At 59.5% G+C, this 12,220-nt stretch overlaps 4 protein-coding genes across 4 annotated transcripts in view; 3 read left to right on the top strand and 1 right to left on the bottom strand.

Annotated features, from left to right (window-relative positions):
* The window catches only part of FERMT3 (FERM domain containing kindlin 3), a 16,847-nt gene extending 12,739 nt beyond the window's left edge, over positions 1 to 4,108 (top strand). Inside the window, exons 6-14 of the mRNA XM_007944835.2 lie at positions 999 to 1,106; positions 1,255 to 1,389; positions 1,475 to 1,524; positions 1,621 to 1,745; positions 1,947 to 2,053; positions 2,261 to 2,494; positions 2,872 to 2,996; positions 3,665 to 3,806; positions 3,929 to 4,108. Of these exons, the coding sequence (XP_007943026.1) occupies positions 999 to 1,106; positions 1,255 to 1,389; positions 1,475 to 1,524; positions 1,621 to 1,745; positions 1,947 to 2,053; positions 2,261 to 2,494; positions 2,872 to 2,996; positions 3,665 to 3,806; positions 3,929 to 4,108 (1,206 nt within the window). The remainder of the gene's footprint in view (positions 1 to 998; positions 1,107 to 1,254; positions 1,390 to 1,474; positions 1,525 to 1,620; positions 1,746 to 1,946; positions 2,054 to 2,260; positions 2,495 to 2,871; positions 2,997 to 3,664; positions 3,807 to 3,928) is intronic.
* Positions 4,109 to 4,432: 324 nt separating this feature from the next.
* On the bottom strand, positions 4,433 to 7,363 carry TRPT1 (tRNA phosphotransferase 1). Its single transcript, XM_007944832.2, has 7 exons — positions 7,289 to 7,363; positions 6,990 to 7,071; positions 5,362 to 5,531; positions 5,098 to 5,272; positions 4,858 to 4,914; positions 4,652 to 4,762; positions 4,433 to 4,524 (listed from the first exon to the last, which is right to left on the bottom strand). Exons 1-7 carry the CDS (start codon positions 7,361 to 7,363, stop codon positions 4,433 to 4,435), a joined length of 762 nt encoding a protein of 253 aa, XP_007943023.1.
* An 891-nt stretch (positions 7,364 to 8,254) lies between these two features.
* On the top strand, positions 8,255 to 10,437 carry NUDT22 (nudix hydrolase 22). Its single transcript, XM_007944989.2, has 5 exons — positions 8,255 to 8,734; positions 9,195 to 9,293; positions 9,717 to 9,814; positions 9,917 to 10,010; positions 10,309 to 10,437. The coding sequence occupies exons 1-5, from the start codon at positions 8,255 to 8,257 to the stop codon at positions 10,435 to 10,437; spliced, it is 900 nt and encodes a 299-aa protein (XP_007943180.1).
* An 818-nt stretch (positions 10,438 to 11,255) lies between these two features.
* DNAJC4 (DnaJ heat shock protein family (Hsp40) member C4) overlaps positions 11,256 to 12,220 on the top strand; it is a 4,118-nt gene continuing 3,153 nt past the window's right edge. Inside the window, exon 1 of the mRNA XM_007944988.1 lies at positions 11,256 to 11,350. Coding sequence (XP_007943179.1) covers positions 11,256 to 11,350 — 95 coding nt within the window. The remainder of the gene's footprint in view (positions 11,351 to 12,220) is intronic.

Genomic DNA, 12,220 nt, shown 5'->3' with positions numbered 1-12,220 from the left:
TTTTGCTTTCCATCCTCCAAAATGTGTTGACATCTGTCATCTACTATTGTCCCCTCTCTCTTCTTTGTCCTTTTGGGTTCACCTTTTTGATGCATTTACAGCCCATTTTGGTTGGGTTTCAGAGGGAGCATGGGGTTGATCTGTGGGTAACGGGGTCCTCTTTGGGCCTTCACACTCCCTGTCCCTTCTCTCTGGAATGCTTTTCCTATCACTTTCCCCACTAGGGGCCCAATGTCTTCCTTTGTGCCAATACATCACTTCTTCCACAAAGCCCTCCTGACTGCTTCCCCTGGAGACTAGCCTTCCACACCTCATTCCACTCTCTCATCACCATCAAATTTGCAGTGGCCTTGACCAAGGGCTTGAGAAACCTGTCACTATGGAAGCTAGTTCTCTTATAACGTCTGTGACACTCTTTCCACTTGCTTTTTTTGTGTGTGGTGAAAATGTACATAACAAAACATACCACGATCTCAGTAATCTGTGCATGGAGAATTCAGGGACATTGATTACATTCTTTAAGGTGCACCACTCTCGCTTTCCTTTTCCAAATCATCCCACCACCATGAACATGAACTCCATGGCCCCTAAGCAAAGACTCCCCCTTTCCTCTCCCTCCCACCCCTGGTCACCGCTAAGAATCCTTCGTTTCTATGTGTTGACTAATTTCATGGTGACGTCATCCCATAACCCATCACACTGTTGAATCACTTTACTTATTGACCCATTGGTTTACTTGGTCTCCCTTGTGCCCTCAGCAGCATGCTGGGCGCACAGTAGGCACACACGAAACATTTGTTAATTAAACAACCAAGCAAAAGTTGAGAGGCAGGAAGATGCCATTTTCCTGGGCAGTAGAGGACTTACAGGCTGCTCCCACGTGAGGATGCCGACTGAACTTGCCACTAGGAGGACAAGGCTGAAGGTCAAGGCCAGCAGGGCTGGATACTCTGGGCAGTTGGCATCTGACCCAGCTGGCCTCCCGTTCCACACCGCAGACGGACCCTGTGCGGCTGACACAGCTGTACGAGCAGGCTCGGTGGGATCTACTGCTGGAAGAAACAGACTGCACCGAGGAGGAGATGATGGTGTTCGCAGCCCTGCAGGTGCCCGGTGGTCCTGCGCCAGGGTGGTTGTGGGCAGGCGGTCTGGCAGGCCAGAGTGGGCCCCGTCTCTGGGACAGCCCAGCCTAAGAGCCCCTGTTGGGCAGATGGGCTGCCAGCTCAGCCCTCTCTGGCTCCATGTCCCACCCAGTACCATATCAACAAGCTGTCGCAGAGTGGGGAGGTGGGTGAGCCGACGGGCCCAGATCCAGGCCTGGACGACCTCGATGCAGCTCTGAGCAACCTGGAGGTGAAGCTGGAAGGGTCGGCGCCCACTGATGTGCTGGTGAGGAGGGGCTCAGGTCAGAGCGGGGGTGAGCGTGTCCGGCACAGGCCACCCAGGTCTCCCTCTGACGCCCTTCCTCCCACAGGACAGCCTCACCACCATTCCGGAGCTCAAAGACCATCTCCGAATTTTCCGGTGAGTTTGAGCCAAAGCGGGTAGCCCTTCCCAGAGGCGTGTCGGGGGGGGGAGGGAAGGAGGTAGTATTTCACAAACCGTCCCCTGCATCCCTAGGCCCCGGAAGCTGACCCTGAAGGGGTACCGCCAGCACTGGGTGGTGTTTAAGGAGACCACCCTGTCCTACTACAAGAGCCAGGACGAGGCCCCTGGAGATCCCATTCAGCAGCTTAATCTCAAGGGTGAGTGAGCACAGGTGGCCAGGACTGGGTGAGGATGGGAGAGCTGGGGTCCCGCCTGGCTCCCGAGGGCTGGAGTTTATTCCTGGGCCCAGCGACAACGCCCTGTCTCCTGCGATGGCTGCCCAGAACTGGCATTCGCACGAGGACCTTTCAGGTGGCACCCGTCCCTGGCCTCCCCACCCACTCCTTCTCTCCCTCCAGGCTGTGAGGTGGTCCCTGACGTTAATGTCTCAGGCCAGAAGTTCTGCATCAAACTCTTGGTGCCATCACCTGAGGGCATGAGTGAAATCTACCTGCGGTGCCAAGATGTGAGTGAGGCTGGCCTGGGGCTGGACCAGGACAGGGGCTGGTCAAGGGTGAGGGCTGGGGCCAGGCATGGGCTGGACCAGGATGCTGGGGTGTGGGGCCAGGACAGGGGCCAGGAAAGGTGAGGGTTCAGGGCCAGAGATGAGCAGGGACAGGGGCAGAAGTCCGCACAGAGCCTGCCAGCCCCTAACCTTACCCCCCTCCCCCAGGAGCAGCAGTATGCACGGTGGATGGCTGGCTGCCGACTGGCCTCCAAGGGCCGCACCATGGCGGACAGTAGCTATAGCAGCGAGGTGCAGGCCATCCTGGCCTTCCTTAACCTGCAGCGGGCGGGTGGCGGGGGCTCGGGCAACCACTCCCAGGGGCCCGATGCCTCCAACGAGGGCCTCAACCCCTACGGCCTCGTTGCCCCCCGTTTCCAGCGCAAGTTCAAGGCCAAGCAGGTGGGAATGTTTGCAGCGTTTACTGCCGGGGCGTCTACAGGCATAGCTCACTCACTCCTCCTCCCACCTGCCCTGGACTATGGTTCAGGGCAGACATGGTGGCCTCACACTCTCTTACCTACTCACTCATTCACATGCCCCCGAGGCCAAGTCCCACCCTCTGGGAGGGGTCAGAGTCCAGGTGCCCACACCCACCCCAGGGCCTGGCTCAGCTCCCATCTACTGAGTGGCGAGAAGGGCACTCTGGTGGTCTCATGGTGAGCCCTGCTCCTTCCCTAGTTCAGAATCCTGTGTCATGCCCAGGGCAGACAAGGGGTCTCATGGGCTTTGGGAGATGGGAGGAGACCAGGCGGCCCCTCACCAGGGTGGTCCCACAGCTCACCCCACGGATCCTGGAAGCCCACCAGAACGTGGCCCAGCTGTCGCTGTCCGAGGCCCAGCTACGTTTCATCCAGGCCTGGCAGTCCCTGCCTGACTTTGGCATCTCCTACGTCGTGGTCAGGTACAACGGGCCCCATCCAGCCCCACCCTGCCAAACACAGCTCTGCCCTGCCCTGTGCCAGGAGTGGGTCTTAGGTGGGCACCGTCCCTTCCCCAGAACCTCCCCGCCCCTGTGGACAGACCTTCCTGGGGGCACCCTGCATGCCCTCCCCCAGAGCCCCTCCCACACACCCTCCAACAAACCCAAAAGACAGAGCTCAGGCCTGGAAAGCAGATGTGGCTCCCGTCCCAGCTCCGCCAGGGACTGTCCCCTCTGGGCCTTGGTTAATTTGTCTGGAGAACAGGCAGGGGCCCCTTTTGGTTACTCCTGCTCCTATTAAGATGGGCCAGGCAAGAGACAAAAAGGAGGATGACACAAAACACCAAACACCCCAACAGTGCTTACTTACTGGGATGCCTGATGTTGCTAAACCCTGTGAGGACAATTACCTCACATCCCCCCGTTTTCCCTATAAGAAGCTTGAGGCCCAGACAGCCTAGATGACTTGCCCAGTGTGGCAGGGCTGGTGGGCAGCAAAATGGGGCAATGACCGCAGCTCAGCCTGCCTCCACTGTGCTCGTGCGCATGCGTGCTGTTCCACGACGCGGGGCTCATAGTCACGCACGGTGGGGCTCTTGCTCACTCTTGTCTCACACACACACACACACACACACACACACCCCGAACAGGTTCAAGGGCAGCAGGAAAGATGAGATCCTGGGCATTGCCAACAACCGGCTGATCCGCATCGACCTGGCCGTGGGCGACGTGGTCAAGACCTGGCGTTTCAGCAACATGCGCCAGTGGAACGTCAACTGGGACATCCGGCAGGTGCGCGCAGGCGGGGGCGGAGCCGGGGCGGGGGCGGAGCCGGGCGGGGGCGGAGCCGGGGCGGACCTCACCCCGGCAGAGACCACCCCTCCCATCCTAGCTCTTTTGACGCCCGCTCCCAGGTGGCGATCGAGTTTGACGAACACATCAACGTGGCCTTCAGCTGCGTGTCCGCCAGCTGCCGCATCGTGCACGAATACATCGGGGGCTATATCTTCCTGTCGACGCGGGAGCGGGCCCGCGGGGAGGAGCTGGATGAGGACCTATTTCTGCAGCTCACAGGGGGCCACGAGGCCTTCTAGGTAGTCTCACTGCCGCACCTCACTCACACCTGCCACACCCACTGGGACGCACTGCCTGCACCCTCTCCAGGCGTGCACCAAGCTGTGCACTCTCACCGGCGTCACCCTGGCTTTGTTCAGACCAGGGGCCTGACCACCCAGGTTAGGATGGAGAGAGCACCCCTCTTTCCTTTCAGGAATGGCCAAGACCAGTTCCCCTGACCTAGCTGCAGCCCCTGAACACATGACAAAGGCCAAATGTCGCTACGGGACAATGACCTATTGTTTCAAACTGGAGTGTTGTTTTGGTTATTCTTTTTAATTTCTTTTTTATAAATAAGTATTTTATTGCTGGACCATCCTTCTTCCTCTGGGGCTGTGCTTGGGGCCACTCTGACAGTCAGTCTCTTCATCACCAGACAAGGACAGATGCTTTCCTGAGAGAGAGGGGTGAGAGCTGGTTAGAGGGAGACCTAATTGGGGGTTGGAGTTGGGGGCTGGAGAAGAAGCGAGGGATGGGCACAGGCACCAGGCACAAGAAACAGAGGGTAGGGTAGCTCTCACGGGTAGGGCGGAGCTGCAGGGCCTCCCTGAAGTACTTGGGAAGCAGGACACCATCAGCATTCCCTGGAGTCAGAATCACCCCATTGGCAGAGCGGAAGAAGGGAATTCCGTCTGGATAAAAGGAATTCCATCTTCCATGAGAGCCATGGGTGTGACTCCCACCCTCCCTTAAGGCCTGAGGCAGTCCCTGCTGCGTCCAGGCTCACCTCCCAAGGCCAGGGGTCCGTTGATGAACACAGCCACTTCGCAGTTGGGCCGCATGCCTGCAGAGACAGCCAGAGGTGGAGCCTGGGGCTGCAGCTAGCAAACCTGGGCAGGCTGGTGTCCCTGGCTCCGTGCAGGGCAGGGGGTGGGACATGGGGCAGCCTCACACCGGGGACGCTGCAGCTTTTAGAGGGGGCCCTGGGTGGACGGAGTGGGTTGGAGCAGCTGGGGCAGGCACTGACCACTGATGACGTCAGAGTCACCAGGCAGACCCGGGGCAAGGTGGATGTGTGTCCGTCCTTGGCGGGACAGGCCCTTGCGCAGGATGGATGGCCAGTGCTGCCAGAATGTGCCATGGACCAGCGTGGGGGGCAGGACCTGCGGCATCTCCAGAGGCATCAGCTCCAACTCAGGGACCTGGGATGGGTGGGTGAACGGGCAGTGGTGAGGCCCCCTCAAGGACAGAGGCCTCGCCTGGCTCTCCCACCTGGCCTCAGAGCCCCCACCTGCAGGGAATGGCCCTGATTGGCCCGGATGAGCGGGCCCGTGCTGGGCTCCCCTGGCCGCAGGGTGAACCGCTGCTTCGCATTGGTGTCCACCACGCGCTGAACGTCTTCAGCTGAGAATCCACGGAACTGTGGCAGCTGCAGCAGGGTGTGCAGGGGTACGAAGCCATCTGCGGGCGGGTGGGGCGTTCAGGCGCTGGACTTGCTCCGCCAGGGCCCAGGTGACAGGGAGAGCACAGCCTGGCTCTGTTCACAAGGGCTGCATCTGTCCCTAGCACTGTGGCTTGAGAAAGTCCCCTCCCTAGGCCTTACTGCTGTTGAGTCAGATCCAACTCATAGCGACCCCTCCTTGGGTTTCCGAGGCAGTATCACTATGGAAGTAGGTTGCCCAAACCTTCCTTCCAAGGAGTGTCTGGTGGGTTTGAACTGCCAGCCTTCTGGTTAGCAGTCAAGTGCCTTAGGCGCTATGCCACCAGACCTCCCACCTGAATTTACATGGGGATCCCATCTGCCTCATCAAAACCAAAAACCAAACCCACTGCCATCGAGTGGATTCCAACTCATACCGATCCCCATTGGGTTTCTGAATCAGTAAATCTTTTTTTTTTTTGTGATTTGGGTGAAAGTTTACAGAGCAAATTCAATTTCCATACAGCAGTTCACATACAGTTTGTCTCATGACATTGACTACAATTTACCACAATGCAACAGCTCCCCTCCCACTTCCTTCTCATAGTTACCTCTTCCCTGTGTCCTTCTCTCCCATGTGCTTCTGCCCCCTGAGCTATGTCCTTGTGCATACACGGCCCTTCTATTCTCCTGTGATTGTTCTCTCGAAGGAGTGTTATCTACCTAGTGTAAATGTTCAGCTCATATGCCTGTCTCTTGTTTGGCTGGAAGCCACAGGTGTGGGTTCAATTCCAGACCTGAAGGGCAGCCATGGGCCATAGTCTCAGGGGTTCCATTAGGCTCTATCAGACCAACAAACCTGGTCCCTTTTTTTTTCCCCAAATGATTTTGGGTTTTGTTCCACACTGTTCTCCCACTTTATCCAAGAATTCCTACATAGATCCCCTCTGAGTGGTTGACGTGGTAGCCGGGCACCATCTAGTTCATAGTCATATAGGCTGAGGATCTCATGGTGTGAGGCAGTAAATCTCTACAGAAGTAGATTGCCCAGTCTTCCTTCCACGGAGTGGCTGGTGGGTTTGAACCGCCAGTTTTCTGGTTAGCAGTCAGATGCCTTAGGCACTGTCCCACCAGAACTCCTTATCTGCCTTGTGTTGGACTACAAAGACCAGTCCAGAGTGGACACTCAGATGTCACTCACCCCATTACACCCCTCCCACACCCAGCCCTGGCATGTGTTTATGGGTCACTTGGCTGGAGGGAGCATCACCAGCTGAGCCCAGACAGGGGCTCCTCTTCCAATGTGCCTGACATAATATGGAACTCTGGGTATCCCGCACCTCTGGGCCTCAGTCTTCTCGGTACCTCGGGAGTCTGTGCCCTGCCATGCCCTTCTCATAGGGCAGTGGTGGGAGCCACCGAGAGGACAGTCCCAGATAGGCTCAGAGCTCTGGCCTTGAGCCACTCATCCTCACAGAGCCTCCAGGACTCTCACTTACCTGCCCCCAGGGGAAGCCCCAGCTTCAGGGCCCCATGGCGCAGGGCGTAGGACAAAGCCTTGGACAGATGCACATCACGGTCCTGAAAAAGGCCAGACGTTGTCCCTGGTCTGCGAGGTGACCCTGCCCTGCTGTCTGCCCTGAACCCTCAGTGACCTGCTGCAGAGGGAGTTGGGTTCCTGGGAACAGAATAACTTGCATGCCCCACCCCCCACCCTGGCAACATTGCCCGAGTGAGTGCTCAGAGTCCCTTTCCCCTGCTCTCCCACCATGAGGGTGGAGGTGTGGGAGGCCCGCACCTGCTCTCGTGGTCTGTGAGCCCTGCCAGCCCTGGGCCCTGCTGCTTGCCGCCTCCTTCCTCCAGAGGGATTCATGGCCAAGACCTGCGAGGACAGTGCCCAGTGGGAGCTGCTTTAAGGATGCTCCCATGTCCTCAGCCTGCCCAGAAAGTCACAAAGCCTCCGCATGTAAGAGCTGGGAGGGGACATGGGGCTCATTAACTGCATTTCCCCACCCCAGCCCCATAGTGCAGATAGGGAAACTGAGGCCAGACAGGCAAGGCTTGCCCAAGGTCACATTGATTGCTAGCCGAGGAGGCCAAACCATCGCGCTCCAGGTTCGTCCCCGCAAGATCAGTTTTTTGGAGTGGGGCAGCCCGCCGCCGGTGTCCCGGCTAGCAAAGCGGAAGCGTCAGGGCCTGCATAGACAGACATCTTAACAGACAGGGGAAAACTACAGCGACCACGGACAGACTCACCACTCCCGCCCACTAGGTGGCTGCTCCACTGGCCCCTAGTGCCCGGATCGGCCAATGAGAGGCCGCAGAGGCAGGAGGCGGGCACTTCCGTTCCAGGAAGGGGCGGAGCTTGCGGGCCGAGGAGGTCTGGCGTGCAGGCTGGAGGCGGGAGCTTCCGGACCTGAGAGGGGGGTGTCGGCGCTGCAGGGGTGGAGGCAGGACTCCTAGGTTTTGGGGACAGAGCTTTTGGGGGGATACTTGACCCAGGACCCCTGGGTGGCAGGGATGCCCAGGAGTTCCAGGGATGCCTGGCAGCAAGAGTGCTGTGTCTCAGCAGGGTTCCGGGCTCTGCCAGGGATGATAGGATACTTCACTGCCCAGGGAGCGGTCAGGAGGGTGCAGACGGGCTAGGGGTGCCCCTAGAAAGTCTGTGACAGAGTAGGCCGGCTGCCAGGCTAACGGGTGGCTCTGGAGCCCTGGCACTGATAGTCCCTGCTGTGTCCTTCCCCAGAGCTGCCCTGTGCAAGCTATGGACCCGGAGGTGTCCCTACTGCTGCAGTGCCCCTGGGGTGGGCTGCCTGAGGAGCAGGTGCGGGCGGAGCTGAGGCCAGCCTACGACCGCCGCCCACTGCCAGGCGGGGACAAAGCCATCCAGACCGTCTGGGAAAACCGGCTACAGGCCCAGCCTTGGCTCTTTGATGCCCCCAAGTTCCGCCTGCACTCGGCCACCCTGGCGCCCACTGGCTCTCCAGGGCCACGGCTCCTCCTGCAGCTGGGCCTCACTTCCTACCGAGACTTCCTGGGCACCAACTGGGCCAGCTCAGCTGCCTGGCTGCGACAGAAGGGGGCTGCCGACTGGGGTGACAGGCAGGCCTACCTGGCGGACCCGCTGGGTGTGGGCGCTGCACTGACCACTGCTGATGACTATTTTGTCTTCCTGCGACGTTCTCAGCAGGTGGCTGAGGCCCCTGGGCTGGTGGATGTGCCTGGTGGGCACCCTGAGCCTCAGGTGAGATGCTAGGCTGGACACAAAGACCCAGGCGGCTCTGGGGAGTCCTGAACCCTCTACCTCATCTTCTGAATGGGGCCAGAAAGCCTGTCTTGGGTGGGTGTAGGGAGGCTGTCCCTGGATAATTTGTGTATGGGTCGAGGAGGGAGGACTGATGGTGTGTCTGGGACAGGCCTTGGTCAGAATAACCCATCAGCCTCCCCACTGGCCCCTACCCTAGACCTTTGGGATGCTGGGGGATGGGGGAGTGGGGCAAAGAAGGAGCCACCCCACTTCACCCCAGTGCTCTATGTGGTCCCCCTAGCTGGCCTTCTGATTATCTAGAAAAGGAAGGTCAGGGTCAAGGGATCACCAGTATTTCCACCATGTCCTCACTAGGCCTCCGGCCAGCGAGTACTAGTGGGAGGGAGGACAGGCTGGGAAGAGGTGAGCAGTGGGATCTGAGCTTGACCTCTCACAGGCCCTGTGCCCTGGTAACAGCCCCCGACATGAGGATCTCCCTGAGGATCTGGTTGTGCGTGAACTCTTCTCCAGTGTCCTGCAAGAGATCTGTGATGAGGTGAGTAGGGTGGCGGGCATGAATGGGGCAGGGTGGAAGACGCCAGGGTTCCACAGGTCTGGGCTGACACTGAAAGGAGCGTAGCTTTGCAGCCGGGCACACTGGGCCTGGAACACCAGCTGTCACTTCTCTGTGCTTTAGTTCTTCCTCTCTACAGTGGGAACGATGACAAACGTCTTGCCTGTCCCACAGGTTTGTTGAAAGAGGAAGAAATCAGAATCCCAGTTATCCCCTTGGGTGGACCAGGGCAAACTGTTCGATATCTTTGGGCTCTATTCTCCCATCTGTAAAACCAGCAGGCTCAACACTGACGTTCTGTGATTGTGGACACTTGATCTACAAACTCTAAAATGTTGTATAGGGGTGAGGGACTCTGCTCCACCCAGAGAGGTGGGCACTGACAGGTGGGACCCCTGGCCCCAGGTAAACCTGCCGCTGCTCACCCTGAGCCAGCCCCTGCTGCTGGGCTTCGCCTGCAACGAGACCAGCGCCGGCCGTGCGAGTGCTGAGTTCTATGTGCAGTGAGTGGGCTCGGGGCAGGAGCCTGGGGGAGGTGGGCAGCTGGGGCTCTCCAGGGACTCTCCAGGGGCTGGGGATCCACCGAGCCCTCCTTCTGTTTTCAGGTGTAGCCTGACTTCTGAGCAGGTGAGGAAACACTACCTGAATGGGGGACCCGAGGCTCACGAGTCCACAGGAATCATTTTTGTAGAGACCCAGGTGCGAGTTGGCAACCTGCACTTTGCCTGGACCAGGGGTGGAGTTGGGACCTGCAGAGAGACCTGGTGTCCGCCTGGGGGGCTGGACCAGACAGGGACTCCCAGATGTCTCAAGAACTCACCCCCGAGGCGCCGGGCCTCACCGGGGGATGCCCTCAGCCTAAGGGAGAGGGCCAGGGACCTGTTCAACCCACCACGTCTCTCTGGGGAGGGCACAGTTCAGAGAGCTCTGAGGCTGAGGAACCCTGGGCAAGCTCAGGAGGGGGACATGAGGGCTGGGTGTCTGGGTCTCTTCACAGAGCATCGAGAGGCTGCAGGAGGCCGAGATCTGGGCGGAGCTCTGTCCCTCCGCCAAAGGCGCCGTCCTCCTCTACAGCCAGGTCCGAGGCAGTGTCCCTAGGCCCCCAGCCCTCTCACCACAGCTCTGAAGACAATAAAGGACCTTATTCTTGAATTCCATTGGTGCCTGCTGTTTCCGGGAGATAGACAGGGGACTCTGGCAGAGCCCTGGGTGGGTAAGGGAGACAAGACAAGTGACTGGAAAGAGAATCAAAACACAGAACAGCCAGTCTGTGTCCCCATCTGCAAATAGGCTGAGGGCGGTGTCCTTGTCAGCCTCCGCAGAGCGGAGTTAACAGCCATGTCCGCGGAACAGAGCGATGGCAGCCCGCTGGAAGGGCTCACTGAGTGAGGATCAGGCCGGGACAGCGGCAGCGAGGGGAAGCAGGGTCCGCTTCTGGCTGCAGGTCCGCGGGCCCGGGGCCTCAAAGGCCAATCAATAGGTGTCCGAAGGCAGGGGGCGGGACTTCGCAGCGGCCCGCCCCTTCCGGCCTTATGGGCGTGGCTTTGGTGTCTAAGCCAGTGATAATTCAGGGCGGGGCCTGAATGGGCTCGGGAAATGGCGGCGGCCGCGGAGTTTGTGAGTGCGGCGGGGGCGGGGCTTGGTTGGGGCTCCTCCCGTGCCCACCTCCCTGGGTGGGGATGGGGTCTCGGCCTGCAGGTTGGTGGTTCAGGCATCGAACCTAGTGAGGGGCAGGTCCCCGGACTCCTGGATCAGAGGCGGGGGTAGGTGAAGGACGCTGTGTTCGGGTCCTGAGCAAGGAGACTCCATCCACCTCTGGACTTCAGTTTGCCTTCGCAAGAAAACGGGGCAGGCCCCTTCCCGGAGTGCTTGAAGTCCCGCGTCATCCCGGTCTCCATGCACTCCTCTCTGTGGCCTCCTTTCCCCAGCTGCCGGCCTGCCATGATGCCGTGCGTGTTGCCCCTGCTGTCCCTGCGTCTGGGCCGCCTGTGGCCCCGCAGCCCTCCCACCCGGCTCCTCGGAACGGCCGCCGGGCAGCGGTGAGTCGGGCGCCGGGGTCCCAGCTTGGTCGTTCAGTGGGTTTTTGTTAAGGACCAACCGAGCTCTCGGCCCTTCCCTAGGTGCTCAGGTAGTTGTGGTCTCTGCGTTCTGTGCCAGAGGCCTTACGGGCTTGTCTTAACTAACCCTCACCTAACTGCTGAGGATCAGAGATTAACAGAAGACCCCAAAGTCATACAGCGAGTTAAACTGCAGACCTGGCATTTGAGCCCAGGTGTCATTCAAGCTTGATGTGCGTTCCACAACTCTGATGTCAGCCTTCGTGGTACATAAGCCACCTGGGAAGTGGGGATGGGTGAGGGGAGCTGCAAAGTTCCCAAGCTCAGCCCTGGAGATTCCAGTCTGAAGGAATGAGGTCTGGTTTTTCAACACGGTCTTCAGATGTTTCTGTTGCAAGGGGTCTGGGTTCTCTGAGAAGTCCCCATCTGCACCGTGCCTGCAACGCTCAGAAAGGGAGGAGGGGTTTGGTGCCTTTCGACCTCAAGGAACGAGGGTTGGGGTCTCCAAAGAGGCATGGTATCCACCTGGGGGCCTGGGCCAGACAGAGACTCCCAGATCGTTCAGGGCTTCACTTCGGAGCCACAGGGTCCGCTCTGAGTGCAAGGGAGCGGCCCGAGACCTGCTCAGCCCCTCACCATGTCTCCCTGGGGAAGGGGCAGGGCAGAGAACGCTGAGGCTCAGGAACCCTGGGCAAGCTCAGGAGGGGACAAGAGGGTGGATGTCTGGGTCTCCCTGCCCAGCTGAATCAAAGAGGGGGTGTGGCTGGGAGGGGCAGGGAGGAGGCTGGGTGGGCCAGGGAGGAGGCTGGGTGGGGCAGGGAGGAGGTTGGGTGGGGCAGGGAGGAGGCTGGG

Source organism: Orycteropus afer, unplaced genomic scaffold, assembly GCF_000298275.1.
Source record: "Orycteropus afer afer isolate SDZICR_OR568_19922 unplaced genomic scaffold, OryAfe1.0 scaffold00130, whole genome shotgun sequence".
In the NCBI taxonomy this organism is placed as follows: domain Eukaryota; kingdom Metazoa; phylum Chordata; class Mammalia; order Tubulidentata; family Orycteropodidae; genus Orycteropus; species Orycteropus afer.
The sequence above is the reverse complement of the archived record's forward strand: the minus strand, read 5'-3'. Positions and strand labels throughout refer to the sequence as shown.